Source organism: Neophocaena asiaeorientalis, unplaced genomic scaffold (genome assembly GCF_003031525.2).
Source record: "Neophocaena asiaeorientalis asiaeorientalis breed wild unplaced genomic scaffold, Neophocaena_asiaeorientalis_V1.1 scaffold737, whole genome shotgun sequence".
In the NCBI taxonomy this organism is placed as follows: Eukaryota; Metazoa; Chordata; class Mammalia; order Artiodactyla; family Phocoenidae; genus Neophocaena; species Neophocaena asiaeorientalis.
This window is the reverse complement of record NW_020175012.1, coordinates 542,321-557,657: the sequence shown is the minus strand read 5'-3', so window position 1 is coordinate 557,657 and position 15,337 is coordinate 542,321. Positions and strand designations below refer to the sequence as shown.

Below are 15,337 nucleotides of genomic sequence, written 5' to 3'. Positions count from 1 at the left end.
TTAAAGTACTATGATAAGAAGTCTTACCTGTCCATAGACTACCTGAATTGAGATTCTGCTGTAGGATTTTAGCCTGGTATAAAAATATTCAAGGTCTTGGACTTCCCTGGTGGCGCAGTAGTTAAGAATCCACCTGCCAACGCAGGGGACACAGGTTCGATCCCTGGTCCGGGAAGATCCCACGTGCCACGGAGCAGCTAAGCCCGTGCGCCACAACTACTGAGCCTGCGCTCTAGAGCCTGCGAGCCACAACTACTGAGCCCACGTGCCACAACTACTGAAGCCCGTGCGCCTAGGGCCTGTGCTCCGCAACAAGAGAAGCCACCGCAGTGAGAAGCCCACACGCTGCAATGAAGAGTAGCCCCCGCTCACTGCAACTAGGGAAAGCCCGTGCACAGCAAGGAAGACCCAACGCAACCAAAAATAAAAAATAAATAAATAAAAATAAAAGTTAAAATAAATAAGTAAAATATTCAGGGTCTTACTATGCTTTTATAACTGTTGAAATAAAGTGGTATCTCATTTATGTATATACTTACATTCTTTTCTTATTTCCTCCATTTTACATTTTGGATTTCTTTGCCGTATTTAGAATGGCCAACAGAAAGGGAGAAGGTGAAGAAAGCTGCAGATCACTGTCGTCAAATCTTAAATTATGTAAATCAGGCTGTTAAGGAGGCAGAAAACAAGCAGGTAAGAAGGAAAAAGCAAGAAGACACAGGATGACAGTGAGAATAAGAATATTAAATTAGTGTTACCTGGAATCTGTTATTACATAATTGAAGGGCGGGATGTTTGTTAACTATTCATGTAGTAGGTGGGTCCAGATTAATTTGGGATAGAACATCAGAGTTGTATTTGGCTTTTTTGAGCATCTCTAGCTGCTTGTTTGCTCATTCATTCACTCTGTTGGTGAGGCTGTAGAAAAACGGGAACTTCCAAATGTATTGTTTGGAGTGTAAAATGATGAAAACCCCAGAGGACAATTCGGCAATTTATACTTAAATTAAAAATGTACATATTCGCACGTCCATTCTTCGATCCAGCAATTCTCTTCCTGGTGGTTTACCCAAGAGAAATGTAGATACGTGCCCATAGACTTGTACAGGAATGTTTATAGCATAAACCAAATGTAAATATAGTCATAAACTAAAGTAATACTAGCAGTAATGGATGACTCTCACAAACATTATACTGAGTGAAAGAAACCAGACACAAAAGAGTACAACTATGTAATTCTATTTATGTGAATTTCTAAGGCTAAACTAATTTATGGTGGAAAAAATCAGAAAAATGGTTGTCACTGGGGATCTGGGGACAGAGATTGGCTAGGAAGAAGTATGAGGGAGCCTTCTGAGGTGATCAGTGGTCATATTTCCTATCTTGATAGGAGCTTGATTACACAGGCATATGCATTGGTAAAAACTGGTGGAAAGGTATACTTAAAGTGTGTACATTTCACTGTATGTAAATTTTAATTTAAAAAAAGAACGGTCGATAAATATTGAACTCTTGTTAATGAGATGCATGCTAAAATGTTTAGAGATAAAGTGTGTTATGTCATTTTGAGACACGTCCAAAATATAAGCTGGATTGATGGATAGATAGAGGGGTGAATAGATGGATAGGTATATGATAAAACAAATGTAGCAAATGTTAGTTGTGGAATGTAGATGGTGGGTATATGGGTGTTTACTGTACACATTCAGACTTTGCTGTATATTTGGAAATTTTTGTAATCTTGGGGAAAAATGTACCCTTTAGTCAGTCCAACAGTTGTTTCTCTAGAAATTCATTCTAATATACATGTCCATCAGTAAGGTGTAGTTAAAAAAACTATAGTTCATTCACAGAGTTGAATACCATGCAGCCACTGGAAAAATAGACTACTCTCTCTCTATGTGCTAATGTGGAACAGTCTCCAAGATATATTGATGACTGATAAACACACACACACACACACACACACACACACACACAGGGAGAGAGAGAGAGAAATGTGTATATGAATATATTGCATTACCTTTTGAATGAGTAATACACATATGAATGTATTATGTTACCATATAGTTCTTTTTTAAAAGCTATACCTACACGCAACAGAGCCAAGCGTGCTTACCTCCATATGTATTCTTTTTTCTTAGAGTTTTTCTCATAGGCTACCCAAGAAATGGGTATTAGAGGTTTCTTCTTTAGGGAAAATTGGGGCTGGGAAGGCCAGAGGACAGGGTTAGAGGGAGACTTACTGTTTATTGTGTGCCTTATATTACCTTCTGAATTCTGTGCCATGCACATTATTTACATATTTAGAAAGTAAATATATGCTAGTTAGCAGCCAGAGAGTTTGAAAAGAAGATTGGAAAAGAACAGCTAACGAGGTAGGAGGAAAGTTAGGAAGCGGGTAATATCACCAAAGCCAACAGAAGGGAGTGTTTTAAGGAAGCGTGAGTTGTCGGTTGTGTCTGATGTTGCAGAGTTCAGCAGAATGCAGGTACAGTGTCCATTTGATCTAGGAACAGGGAGGTCATCGATATCCAAAGCAGTAACCTTAGCTGTTTCCTGTCTCATTTTCAGCGCTTAGAAGATTATCAGCGTCGCCTTGATACCTCCAATCTGAAGTTGTCAGAGTACCCAAATGTTGAAGAGCTCAGGGTAAGGGATGGTCTAATCATAATTAAAAACATAAAATTTGCTAAAGACTTGGAAGGTAATTAACATCTCAGTGGGAACATACATCACCTGAAGGAGTTCTTGCATCATAGATTGTCTGTATTTATGGTTCTGTTCTTCCTTTTAAATGTCTTGGTCTGTGTGAGGATTGCTTTAGTCTTTCAGTAGGGGAATATTTTATGTGAAACTAACTTCCTGTGACAAGGATTTATAGGAGACCAAGGAACATTACTTATTATTAAAATTAATTTTATTGTGTTCTGTAGTTTGAATAAGAGTAAGGCTGTTTACTGTGGGAAATTTCCAGATTTTTGAGTAAAGGAAGATAAATATTTTTCTGTGAAGCTCTTCAAAAGCATAAAAGTTGAAACCATTACAGGAATGATAGTAAAATATTTATTAATTGCCCCTTCTAGTACATGGAGCTTTTGTATTGAGTCACTTAGGATTTTAAGTCTTTCTTATACTGTTTCACTGGTTGTTCTGGCAGATTTATTTGGTGGCTGTTAAAATAGACTTTTATTTATTTATTTTAAGAGCTTATCAAAAAGCATGCTAATATGCTGAGCCCCTTAACTTCCAGAGAATGAGATTTTTCTAGAGCTACTTATGCTAAAAGATGATTCTCTTATTAAGTTATTGATATTTAGAGCAAGCCTCAGTACTACCTGGACTTCTGTGAAATGCTATTCCTTAGAACTTTTTTTGGAATGAGAGCCTAGATCAGAGGCTTCTTACAGATAAGCTATACATCATCCTCATCTAGTTAGTTATTCATAGAAAAAATAAGGAAGGGGTTGAGAATCTAGTAGCTGAATATTTACAGCTTCATTTTCATTAGCTATTACCTCTGTTTAGAGTGAAATTTGGAAGACAGTACTCCTGAATGTTTTTCTGCAAGATGCTTTTTCCTTTCTAGAAAATTTTATGCAGCTTACTTGAACCTGATTTTTATTCCATTTTCAGTAGTTGACGGATATCAATAATAGTGAATGTAAATGGTATCTTTTATAGTAAGAATTTCTGGAAAGGAGACTAAATGGAATATCATCTCACTTAGTGCTTGGAAATAATTTGTGTGTAATTCTCTTTATTTTGGCAGAATTTGGATTTAACAAAAAGGAAGATGATTCACGAAGGGCCATTGGTTTGGAAGGTGAATAGAGATAAAACTATTGGTAGGTGTACTGTCTGTTGGTTTGGGGGAGTGTGGAGAAAGGAAAAGAATAGGAAGTTTTCCTTATGCCAAAGAGAAGAGATAGCCGTTCACATTTTTCAGTGACAGCAATTAGCAGTGGTACTTTGTGTTATTACTCATTTACAGAAGATCTGCTTATGTTATTTTGTTATATGTGAAGCATGTTAAATACTCATTTGGGGATGAAGCAGAAAATTTTGTCATGATTCAGTCCTGTCTCCATCCTTGTATTCTAATGAGTCTCAGCTTCCTTTAAACCACTGTATCTCAAACTATCTGTGGTGAAGAACCAGTGTTTTTTATCTCTTGTCAGTCACAAACAGACACTTTGGTGTAATACATTAAAGATGAATTATTAAAAAATGAAATTAAAAAAATACAATAGCAAGTACATTTTTAAAATTTACTAGATTTAACAGAAATCAGTTTTTGATGTCAAATTGTTATCAAGTTTATAAAACACGTCTCAATTTCTGTCCTGATCACCTCTCCTACATTTTTATTTCTAGATCTATACACTTTGCTGCTGGAAGATATTCTTGTATTGTTACAAAAGCAGGACGATAGACTGGTGTTAAGGTGTCATAGTAAGATTCTGGCATCTACAGGTGATAGCAAACACACCTTTAGCCCTGTCATCAAGTTGAATACTGTGTTGGTTCGACAAGTGGCAACAGGCGAGTATGTCTGCTGAATGACGCTAACCTCCAGGTTCACCGTGACGTTGCATAAGATACTCAGTGTCGTTGAAGTAGCACGGCTGGCGTAGAGTTTTGTTCCTTTTCTATTCTTATACAGATTAAATGAAATTTATTTACTGCTTAGGACGTGAATACCCCCAAATTATTGAGGATGCTTAGATTCTCTGAATAATTTTCTGCATTTGAAAAATTTCTGCATATTACTTTTGTCTTTATGTCATGTTCAAATCATTGATGACACTAGTGAAGACAATGAATTGGAGGTAATCCCGTTGAAAAGGTTTCATTTTTTGATATGGTGGGGAAAAGGCAAAAACTGAAGAAGTAGGTGTGGTTTAGGTTTTTAAAAATCAGTTTCAGTTAGGAAGTTACATATTAACTGTACTAGTAAGGAGATCCCTTTTAAAACTTGTTAGTTCCATAGTGGTAAGATAAACTTATGACCCCTTTTCTCCAACACGCGCTGGATGTTACTAACTGTTTAGCAAAAGGGCAATTCAGAATAAATGCAAAAAGAGCAATAGTGTTTATAGCTCAGTAATTTAGATACGTTGACACTTGTTTTTAATAAATTACTGTGGAATTAGTGCTAGCTTTTATAATCTCTGTTTTATTAAAGTATATTATATATAGTTTAACATACAATAATTTGCACAAATTTTAAGTTACAGTTTGATGAGTTTTACAAAGTGAATGTGTGTTTACAAAGTGATCAGGTGTAACCTTTACCTAGATTAAGATGCAGAATAATACCAGGACCCTAGAAACATCTTTCCCAGCCTCTGTGGGTCATATTGTTAGAGTAATTTTTGTCTTGTTTTCCCAGATAACAAAGCTTTATTCGTCATCTCCATGTCTGACAATGGAGCCCAAATTTATGAACTGGTGGCACAGACAGTTTCTGAAAAGACTGTGTATGTACTGGATATAGCTACCTTGCTCTAATATGTTTTATTATCCTGAATATAATATTCCACAATTTAACTGCTTTTGTAAAAGGACTTTGAAAACCAAAAATGATGTGGAAACAAGTACTTCCTCTGTCTTCTTTGAGAGGTGTTCTTCTAAGAATTTGTTCCTTTTTAGATGGATCTCTCTTATTTTGGTTCTATCCTATTGAAAGTATCTTTCCTAAAGAAAAAATTCTCAGAAGCTTCAAGTGAAGTTTTTTTCATGGGTAGTGTATCCATAACATTGTTAGGTTTTATAATCTCTACTTAATAGTATGTCACCAAAATAAAGCTATTCTCTGGCAGAAATAGTGTTTTTTGACTGTTGGTTTGATTTGGTTTCTGGTATGGTTTGTTAGTTTTTATTTTTGCTTTCTGAGTGTATTTAAAGTGTGTTTCTTTTTCCTTTCCCTCCTGTGTTCTGTATTCTTTTCAAACTTCCTGCAGCTGGCAGGACCTAATCTGTCGGATGGCAGCGTCAGTGAAGGAGCAGTCCACAAAGCCAATTCCACTGCCACAGTCGCCACCTTGCGAGTGAGTCTGCCTTTGCTTCCGAGTAGGAACGACTTTGTGGTTTTGGTCAGAGGAAGAATAGATAATTATAAACGTTTTGTTGCACTGATGTTTAGGCACCTCATGAAGCTGAAAGATTTTTCTTTTCCCTTCCATAGAGGAGACAATGATGAAGAAGAACCTCCAAAATTAAAAGTGGAACATCATGGCATTTCAGTCACTGGTCTGCAGAGTCCAGGTAAACTGATCTGTTAAGTTAACCTGGAAGAATGGAGTCTACATGTTACTCAATAAAATGTGAAGAAACGTTAACTCTCTTGGTTTATGGTTTATGCAGGGTCTGGCATCAGCTATTCACTTTAACAAGGTTTGCTTGTGCGCCTTCTGTGTACCATTATCACACTGCCCTGAGTGCCGTGTATTTTACTTAGCGGACAGTCTCTGTAGCTCATGCGGTTATTTTTTTCCAAATATTTCCTGAATGCTTCACGTTAAAAGTTTTGTTAAGATACGTTCTACTTTTTCTGTTCCATTGAACAGACAGAGATTTGGGATTAGAGTCTCCTTTAATGTCGTCAAAACCTCAATCTCATTCACTGGATACCTCTGGGAAATCGGAGGTGGATGATCTCTTTGTGGCTGAGAGACAGTTTGCAAAGGAGCAGCATGCAGATGGAACTCTAAAGGAAGTTGGAGTCAATTATCAAATCACAATCCCAGATCCACACTTGCCTGTCTCAGAAGAGCGGTGGGCATTGGATGCACTAAGGAATTGTAAGTTTTATTCGTAAGTTAATACAGATACTTAGTAAGCACCAGAGTTTTGTAATGTACCATGAATTTTCCCTTCAAGAGTTTTACAATCTAGTTGGGAAGATGAGAGAAAACTTTCCCTCACCTTCTTAAGTAAAAAAAACATTATAGGTATGTCAAAATTGATCTGGTTGGCGTGACCAGAGAAGGGAGGCATTAGAAAACCAGAGAGGTGTGATTATTGCCTTGAAGAATGGGTAAAATTCAGATAGGTATTTAGCAGAATATATAGAAGTCAGTCAGACAAGAAAAATGGTAGGACCAGATAGGACCAAAACACAGAGGCAAAAACTCTGAGGGTGTTCCGAGAGCAGTGGGTAGGGCAGCTGGCCTGGGGCAGACCGCACAAGCTAAAGGAGTCATGGGGGACAAGGTTAGAAAGGTGGAGGACGCGTTGTTGAGCCCGGCTGTTGTGGACCTTGAAGAGCAGGTTGAGTCCTCCAGACTTGAAGGGTGGCAGGCTGCAGGGTTTTGAGGAATTCTTCAGGCTACAGATATTCTTCTGTTTTCTTGTGGAGATTGTAGTATTCTTCACCAAGACCCATCCTTCTCGCACACGCACTCGCACACGCACGCACACGCACACACACACGAATGTGTGGTCCTTGCCACTTGGTTAGCCACCCACTCCCTCTCCAGCCTGGTTGAGAACCACTGCTACAAGTGCGAGCGGATCACATGTCTCAGGTGTATTGGAGGTGGGAAAAAGGCTGAGAATGATTGCTTTAGCTGCAGAGAAAGAACCATTTGAAGTTGCTAAACTAGGGGGTATGACTAATGGAAAAAGATTACTCTGGCTGAGATCTGCAGAAGGATTTGAATGGGAATACAGTTGGAGTGGTCTGGGCTTGAGGCTAAAAGGGTTTGGGCTAGAATGGTGTTAGAAGAATAAAAATAAAGTGAGAAACCAACAGATACTTAAAACAATTGGCTTCTTTGGCTGTGAGGGCAAAGGTAAGGGACTATTTAGAGATAATTTCAGTATTTTTGTCAGAAATAAAAATTAGAAAAGACCACCACTGCTACACTTTCTTTTTTCCTCCTTTTCTTTGCCATAGGTTATGGGCTTAATTTTAAAACATGTTGAGATTATGGTAATGAATGGCAAGCCATTTAAGAGGAAGGATGAGCAGGAAGTTGAGAGTTTTAAGACTAGAATTTTGGAGGAGGTCAGGGAGAGAGATGGATCTGAGTGTCAAAGCCATAAGTATTCATAGCGTCTCTCAGGAAGTGACTGCAGAGCAAAAAGAAGGAGGGTCAAAGACCCAAACCTATGTGGAAACTTTATTTAAAGAGACAGAAGATAGAAATTAAGGCCGAATTGAAAGTACAGAATTGGTCAAGTTCTTTAAAACCTAATTTATTCTAGACTCATAGAGTTAACAGTGGTAATGATTTCTGATGGTTCCACTAACATTGTCCCAGTGTCCCTCTCATTGGGTGAGTGACCTCACAGCACGCACTTGTCCATTTAAAATTAAATCCATTCTATATTCAACAACCAAAGGAAGCTGTGGTACTAGTGAGGTCATTTTAAAAAACTAATAAATATTTCCTTATCCTTTGAAATTATGTATGCTACCAAACATTGGAATTAAATTTACAGGGCAGTTTTACTTTCTTCTTCACCATTTAAGGAAATTCTTTGGGTTATTATAGATGATAAGATAAATGTTCTCTGTGTCTAATAAAATTAGAAAAAAATAATGCCTATGTAGATAGTGTCTGCCTCTGGAAAAAGCAGAACTTTCAGGTTCTTTTGTCTAGATTAACACGGCTTTTCAACATCCTTTTAAGAAGTACCTTTGGGGTATTATTCCAGTTATATGGTAGAAAATGTGGAGGTAGGCATATAGGAGAATAATAAGAGAATTCCCACTGAGAATTCTTAAATTTTTTTAAAGACAAGTTTGATGTTAAATTTTCTCTAGATGGTGTTTTATTTCATTTCTCAAAACAAAAAATGACTGTATGAAATTAATATTTTTGCCTGCATGTTACTAAAACGGTACTTACTTTAAGAGAATTGATCATTCCTCTAATTTAATTCTGTCAGTTTGAGGTTATAGTTGTGAATGCGTGTGTCTTTTCCCCCCTTCCTAAATCTTTTAGTGGGTTTGTTGAAGCAGTTGCTGGTACAACAGCTGGGTTTGACTGAGAAGAGCACTCAGGAAGACTGGCCACATTTCCCAAGATGCAGGACAGCCTCTCTGGGGGTGCAGGCAGACAGTGGAACCCAGAAGCCTGACAATATTAAGGCCTATCATCCTTGTGAAGGACAGATGCCCTTTAGAACTGGAACTGGTGACATTTCAACTTGTTACAGTCCACGGACTTCAACTGAATCTTCTGCTCCACGGGATTCAGTGGTACTGGCATTCCAAGATAGCCAGGCAAGTAACATTTTAGTAATGGACCACATGGTCATGACCCCAGAGATGCCTCCCGCAGAGCCAGAAGGGGGTCTTGATGAGAGTGGAGAGCACTTTTTTGATGCCCGTGAAGCACATAGTGATGATAATCCATCAGAAGGTGATGGAGCAGTTAAAAAGGAAGAGAAGGATGTTAATTTGCGCATCTCAGGCAAGTTCCTTTCGCATTTAAACTTTGATTTCAATCATTGTTATTTGTTCTATGTGCTGAAATGGATGTCGCTCGGGTATCCAAGCATTCTCTCGTGTGTGTGTGTGTGTGTGTGTGTGTGTGTGTGTGTGTGTGTGTAGTATCTGTTCTTTCATGCAATAAATAAATACTGAATCTACCCTGTGCCACACCCTATCCTAGGTGCTGGGAGATACAGCATGGAATAAAACATGGAAAAATCCACCATTGTCATGATGCTTAAGCACTGCTTGGGGAAGGAGTAACTAACTGTAAAGGAGTTAACAAATAAATAGATGTCAGATAGTAAGAATTAGGAGGAAAAATAAGTCAGACTGAGGGACAGAGGGTAATGGGGGCAGACGAGGTGATGAGGGAAGAAGGCCTCTCAGGAGGTAGCATGTGAACAGAGACCCAAGGGAAGTGAAGGAAGAAGCCATGTGGGTACCTGGAAGTAGAGTGTTCCAGCAGAGAAGAAGAGCGCACAGGCTGTGAGGCAGGAGCAGGCGTTCTGTGGTTAAAGAGTGCAGGGTGAGGGAGACAGTGGTGGGAGATGGAGCAAGGCCGGTGTTCGGCAGGGAGGGTGGTGGCAAGATCATGTAGGGACTCGGTAGTTTTCGGCTTTTCACTTTTAAAATGCTAACGAATATGAAGTTACTCAGAAATTACCAAGAAAGTTTGCTAAGTTTACCTTTAACCTGATGTAAGAAAATTCTGAGGTACTTAAAGCTTAACCTGGGAATTTGGGAATTAATGGCCTTTCCCCTGCTTTAATAACTTTTAAAGTTGTCAGCAGATCGCCCCACGTCTGTTTTCTGATGTGATGATGGCAGCACTAATCTCATCAAGCTGTTCTGTCTCCATCGATAGGAACCTGTTTGACCCTTGATGGCTGTGAAACAGCGCAGGAGAGCTCCACGGATGAGGAGGTTGCTTCCTCGCTTCCCCCGCAGCCCGCGGCGGGCATCCCCTCTATGGACTCTACCCGCCGGCAGCAGCGTTCTCCCCAGAATCCTCATTCTGATGGGGCAGTTTCACCTTTCACCCCGGAATTCCTGGTCCAGCAGCGCTGGGGAGCTATGGAGGATTCCTGTCCTGAGATCCGGAGTCCTGCCTCTAGTTCAGATTCACCAAGCCAGATCATGGAGTACATTCGTAAGATAGAGGCTGACCTTGAACACTTAAAGGTACCTCAGACTTCAGCATCCTTGGGACTCGCATATAAAAAACACATTTAGCAGAGAGGAAGTGTAAAATGATTAACAGGCTGTTGTCAGTAACCTTGCTCAGGGTCTAGATTTGTATGTTTTCTTTGACGATTGAATAGACCTGGATGAAATAGACCTGGATGTGAATAGACCTGGATGAAAAACCGAGATCAGCATTTTTTAATCTGATCACAAGAACAGAAACAATTGTAGCTCTGTAAACTGTGTGTTTGTATGGGTTTCTAAGTTTAAGAACCTAAATATATTTGGGGTGATTGGCTGGCCTCCATGAGAAGATATGGGCAGTGAGCTGAGATAGGTGGGGTTGGTGTAGTTAGGAATCTAGGCTGGGAAATGCTTTAACTTGCCATAACCTGTTAATTATCTGTGAATTGTTAGGTGATGTTGGTAGTTTCCCAGGTGCTGTGACAGAAATTGTCTCCAGTGGCTCCTGTAATTTAAAGGCCTGACTATGAGTGGGAGTTCTGTAAATTGATAATGTCGCTGCATAAGCCACCATTGCAAAACTGACCTGTGTGGTCATTTCTGACAACAGGACTTTATAAGTTTGCCATCAGTAGGCACAGCTGCTAGAGCCCAAATGTTTGTCATGACATCATTTAGTAGAGGTTTCAGGGACCAGAATTTAAAGTGTCCTTAGCCTCTTAGCTAAAGACTGATCTCCCTTACTTTTTCTTTTAACTTCATGTGGTAGGTTTTCCCGTCTTCATATGGTTATATGTAGGGTCACCCTGTGGCTGATAAGATTCTAAAAGGCCACTGAGGGCACACTGGCTCTAATTTAGTTCATGCCGCATGTGGGACCATTTTCAGGGTGACTCCGGGCGGGGAGGGGGTCGGTGGGGTAATCACCTCTACCGGTCGCCCTCTCCTCTACTTTCTTCTGTATGGGAACATTTTAAGTTACTCACTCAAGAGAGGAACAGGTAAAAGGAATGAAATTTACTTTTTTCGCCTACTAACAAAATTTTTAATGAAGTTAATGTTGAAATTTGGAAGCATGTCCCTATAATATAAAAAAGGCTTCTTTCCTATTTTCAAAACAAATTTTTCATGATGTTCAAATGAAAAACCTATGGGTTTTATTTTACAGAAGGTGGAGGAAAGTTACAGCATTCTTTGCCAAAGGCTGGCTGGATCAGCCCTCACAGACAAGCACTCAGGTATGTGAAAACCGTGGATTTCAGACTCAAGAATCATCCTGCCTGAACAGTGCATTGAATGAAATGATTTATTATTCTCTAAAGTGGAAACCTTCTGAGATTCCATTTCTTCTCTGTCTTAGAAAAACTGCCTGTTTCCAAACATCATATATCAAGCAGAGGCCGCTGTCTACTGACACAGCTCAGTCCCCACGCCACCCTCCTTCTGTCTTTCTTCACCTTTGCAAAAGCAGAAGGCAGAGCTGTGGTGGGCCCAGGAAACTGAGGCTCCCTAGTGGTGGAGGCAGGTCCCCCTCAGGTCTTGCTGTGCTTTTGTGTCTCCCCTGACGGCGAAAGCAGTGTCCCCCTGTGGCTACCGACGGATTTGTGTTCAGTGCAGCCATTTGTGTTCATTCGCTCTCATGCTTTTGGATGAGGCTATTCTGATCCAGAAATAAAGGTGTTAACAGTGTCCACACATTTCAAATATATTCCCTAAGTGTTCATTTTAATTCGTTCTTTCTTCCTGATTTGATCTCCTCATCTCCTTGTTCTTCCCAGATAAAAGTTAGAGCCGCGTGTCCTGGAGGTGACTGCAGGCTGTTGGATTTGAGCATCGGCCTTGTATCACCACGTCCTGGCTCCAGTGTGGACGCAGAGAGAGTGTGTGACAGAGGACCTGCTTGCAAACACCCTGGGGTAGCCACGCCCCAGGGGCCCGGAGCGGGACTGGTTCTTCACAGCCTGGCAGCTGCACTAGTCTGTCAGTGAGGGGACGTCCGTTCTCTCACTCTGCTCTCCTCACTATCAGAAATGCATTTTGATTCAGAACAAAAACCAAATGTATAGAGCTTTGGGTGTAGAATATGAAATTTTACTTAGACTTAAGAAAAAGAGAAAATCAGATGTATTTATTTGACTTCATTCCGTATTTGAAAGCACATTTTAATTTTTATTTTGCCATGTTTTGTTTTAATTGAGTAGTGAGAGTTTTAGCCCTTTGTATTTAGTACACCGAAGCATCGATTGCTCCCGAAGCAGAGTTCAGTACGGGGTATTAGGAGGTGGGGTAGAGAGGTGAAGAGCAGGACGGGGTAAGCAGGGCGGGGGAAGCACGTGGCCTCCACCAAACTGTATCCCGTGGCCTCTGCTATCCAGTAGGCTGCTCGTCTGAGGGCCACCTCAAAAGCGTAGTCTGCTGGGACTCCTGAGTGCAGAGGACTTGAGCTCTGCGCTCCCAGGTAGGGCTTCCTCCCACCCGAGGCAAGCACCTCCTCTCTGTAGCTGGGATCCGCTCCCAATGAACAGGAATCCTCAATGTACGAAAGAGCAGGCGCTTGAAAATGGGTGTATTTTCTTCTATTGTCTCCTTTTCTGTTGAGGGTTGGGATTTGGGAGGGAGAGGAAAGCAAATTTTATTTTCTTGACTGTAAGTTTGTTATTCTTGGTATTGTTTCATTTTTATAATTATACGTTAGACTTTGGCACTTGTGTAAAATTACCCCTGCAGATTGAGCAGGAAGTAAAAACAAGCAAACGGCGATGCTTCAGGTGGTGGCAGGGGCGGGGGTCGCTGAAGGAAGGTGGGGTGGGAGCGGGTGAGAGTCTGGGAAGGTTGTGTAACTGAATCACTACTGAGTTGAACAATGGCTTTCATTAGCCACGGGTACTGCTGATTATAAGGCCAGTAACATTTTAGTACCTGGAGGTTTGACTCTAATTTTTGCACTGATGGTGCCAAAGGGCTCTTTGAGTTAAAAAGAGAGCCGAGAGTGGAGCGGAGAAAGCTGTGGTGGAGAAGACAGAGCTGCTCCAACCAGCTCCAGAAGCACTTCCTCTGACTTCACTGCTGGAGCTTTTTCCACACTGGTGCGTGACTGACCTTAAAAATTGCAGACCAGAACATACACTGGATACTGCAGGCAAGGCATTGGTAACTGCCTGCTCTAGAGTGAATAGTAGTACTGGCAGCACCCTCCAGAGGATAAATGTTTCAGAACTGTAACTTGAGAACTCCTTCAGTTCTGGTGGCTTTCTGTGGTTTTCTTTGTGCGTCAGGTATGTATGTTTTGGAGTATTTTTGCCAACTAAAACTAAATCATTTGTCAAATATGAAAATTCTGTTAGTATGCAAGGAGTTCATCCACTGCTCATGTCTTTCAGTAGTGCCCTCTGAACTCTGTGGGTAGTTAGGATGTAATTTTACTCTTCCTTGCCATCCCCCCACCCTCTGCCCAAATATATACATATATATATATATATATATATATATATATATATATATATATATATATATATATATATATATATATATATATATATATATATATATATATATATATATATATATATATATATATATATATATATATATATATATATATATATATATATATATATATATATATATATATATATATATATATATATATATATATATATATATATATATATATATATATATATATATATATATATAAATTTCCCCTCATCACAAGTGGTAAGGATTCCCTACTACTTTTATAAACACCACTACAACTTAACAAGCTCATCTACGTCCAGATTCCTGTTTGTGTTTTTCCAAACCTGATCTGTGTTTTTAAGTAGACCAACTTGGATTGTTGGACCTCATCTATAAATTAGAATTTTATTTTGAGTTGTAGCCCAAGTATAAATTAAATCAAAATGGGATTAAAATTTTTAGAAGCAGAGGCTAATATATAAGTAAAGCTTGGGACTTGAACTTTCTGTATCTCTTAAGAGAAGCAAGTAAAAACCAAATGGTTACATTGTGCTGCTGGAAATAATGTAGTCACTCCCAACTAAAAGAATTACACCTGTAGTTACTTGACACTAATACCATCTGTGGACAGTTAATCAAGAGAATGGTAAATACAAATAGAACTTTCATCTTAACTTCAGACGCTACAGGGTAATGGCATAATTCGCTAGCACTCATTCCTTTAAAGAAGCTTTGTAGGTTAGCAGAGTTTTGGTTTCTCTTCTAGCTCAGCCAGTCCCTTGTCCTTAGCAACTATTTGCTTTTCTTTTTCCTGAAGTTTAACCTCTCCTTGGAACAAAAACAGGGCTAACTGGAAAAATATTTTGACCATAGCTCTAGTACTTCCAAATAAATTCGTATCCAGATTGTCAAACAAAGCCCCCAAATGAAGTCTAATTCTGAATAGATTCCACAATTTTGAGTGTTCTTTTTATCTTACCAACCTAACTTCTTCCCTTCTTCTCATGCTGGCCTCCCACACCCTCTTATTTTCTTTTGGCCATTATAATCACATCCATTCGACTTTGATACTCTACCTGCCTTTCAGAATGATGGAATTAGGTATTCACCCTGTCTTTGAGTGAGGCTGGTTACCATCGAAGCCATTTTCTCAAAGTTATGTGACTAGAAGTTGGAATCTACTTCCATACGGAAAGATCCAAGGGTGGTAGACAAAGCAACCTTCCCGGAGCAGGAGAGCTGGGTTTGAGCTCTATTGTAGTGACCTGCTGTGACCCT

General features: G+C 39.6%; 1 protein-coding gene across 5 annotated transcripts in view; it reads left to right on the top strand.

Moving 5' to 3' along the window:
- Positions 1-14,096, top strand: part of ARHGEF12 (Rho guanine nucleotide exchange factor 12) — a 142,412-nt gene extending 128,316 nt beyond the window's left edge. For all 5 annotated transcript variants that reach the window (XM_024761922.1, XM_024761919.1, XM_024761923.1 and 2 more), the window contains 12 exons: positions 593-693; positions 2,575-2,652; positions 3,773-3,848; positions 4,378-4,545; positions 5,396-5,483; positions 5,967-6,053; positions 6,191-6,270; positions 6,573-6,806; positions 8,958-9,428; positions 10,317-10,633; positions 11,769-11,838; positions 12,379-14,096. In XM_024761922.1, the coding sequence (XP_024617690.1) occupies positions 593-693; positions 2,575-2,652; positions 3,773-3,848; positions 4,378-4,545; positions 5,396-5,483; positions 5,967-6,053; positions 6,191-6,270; positions 6,573-6,806; positions 8,958-9,428; positions 10,317-10,633; positions 11,769-11,838; positions 12,379-12,389 (1,781 nt within the window). In that variant the 3' untranslated portion in view covers positions 12,390-14,096. The remainder of the gene's footprint in view (positions 1-592; positions 694-2,574; positions 2,653-3,772; positions 3,849-4,377; positions 4,546-5,395; positions 5,484-5,966; positions 6,054-6,190; positions 6,271-6,572; positions 6,807-8,957; positions 9,429-10,316; positions 10,634-11,768; positions 11,839-12,378) is intronic.
- Positions 14,097-15,337: the final 1,241 nt, after the last annotated feature.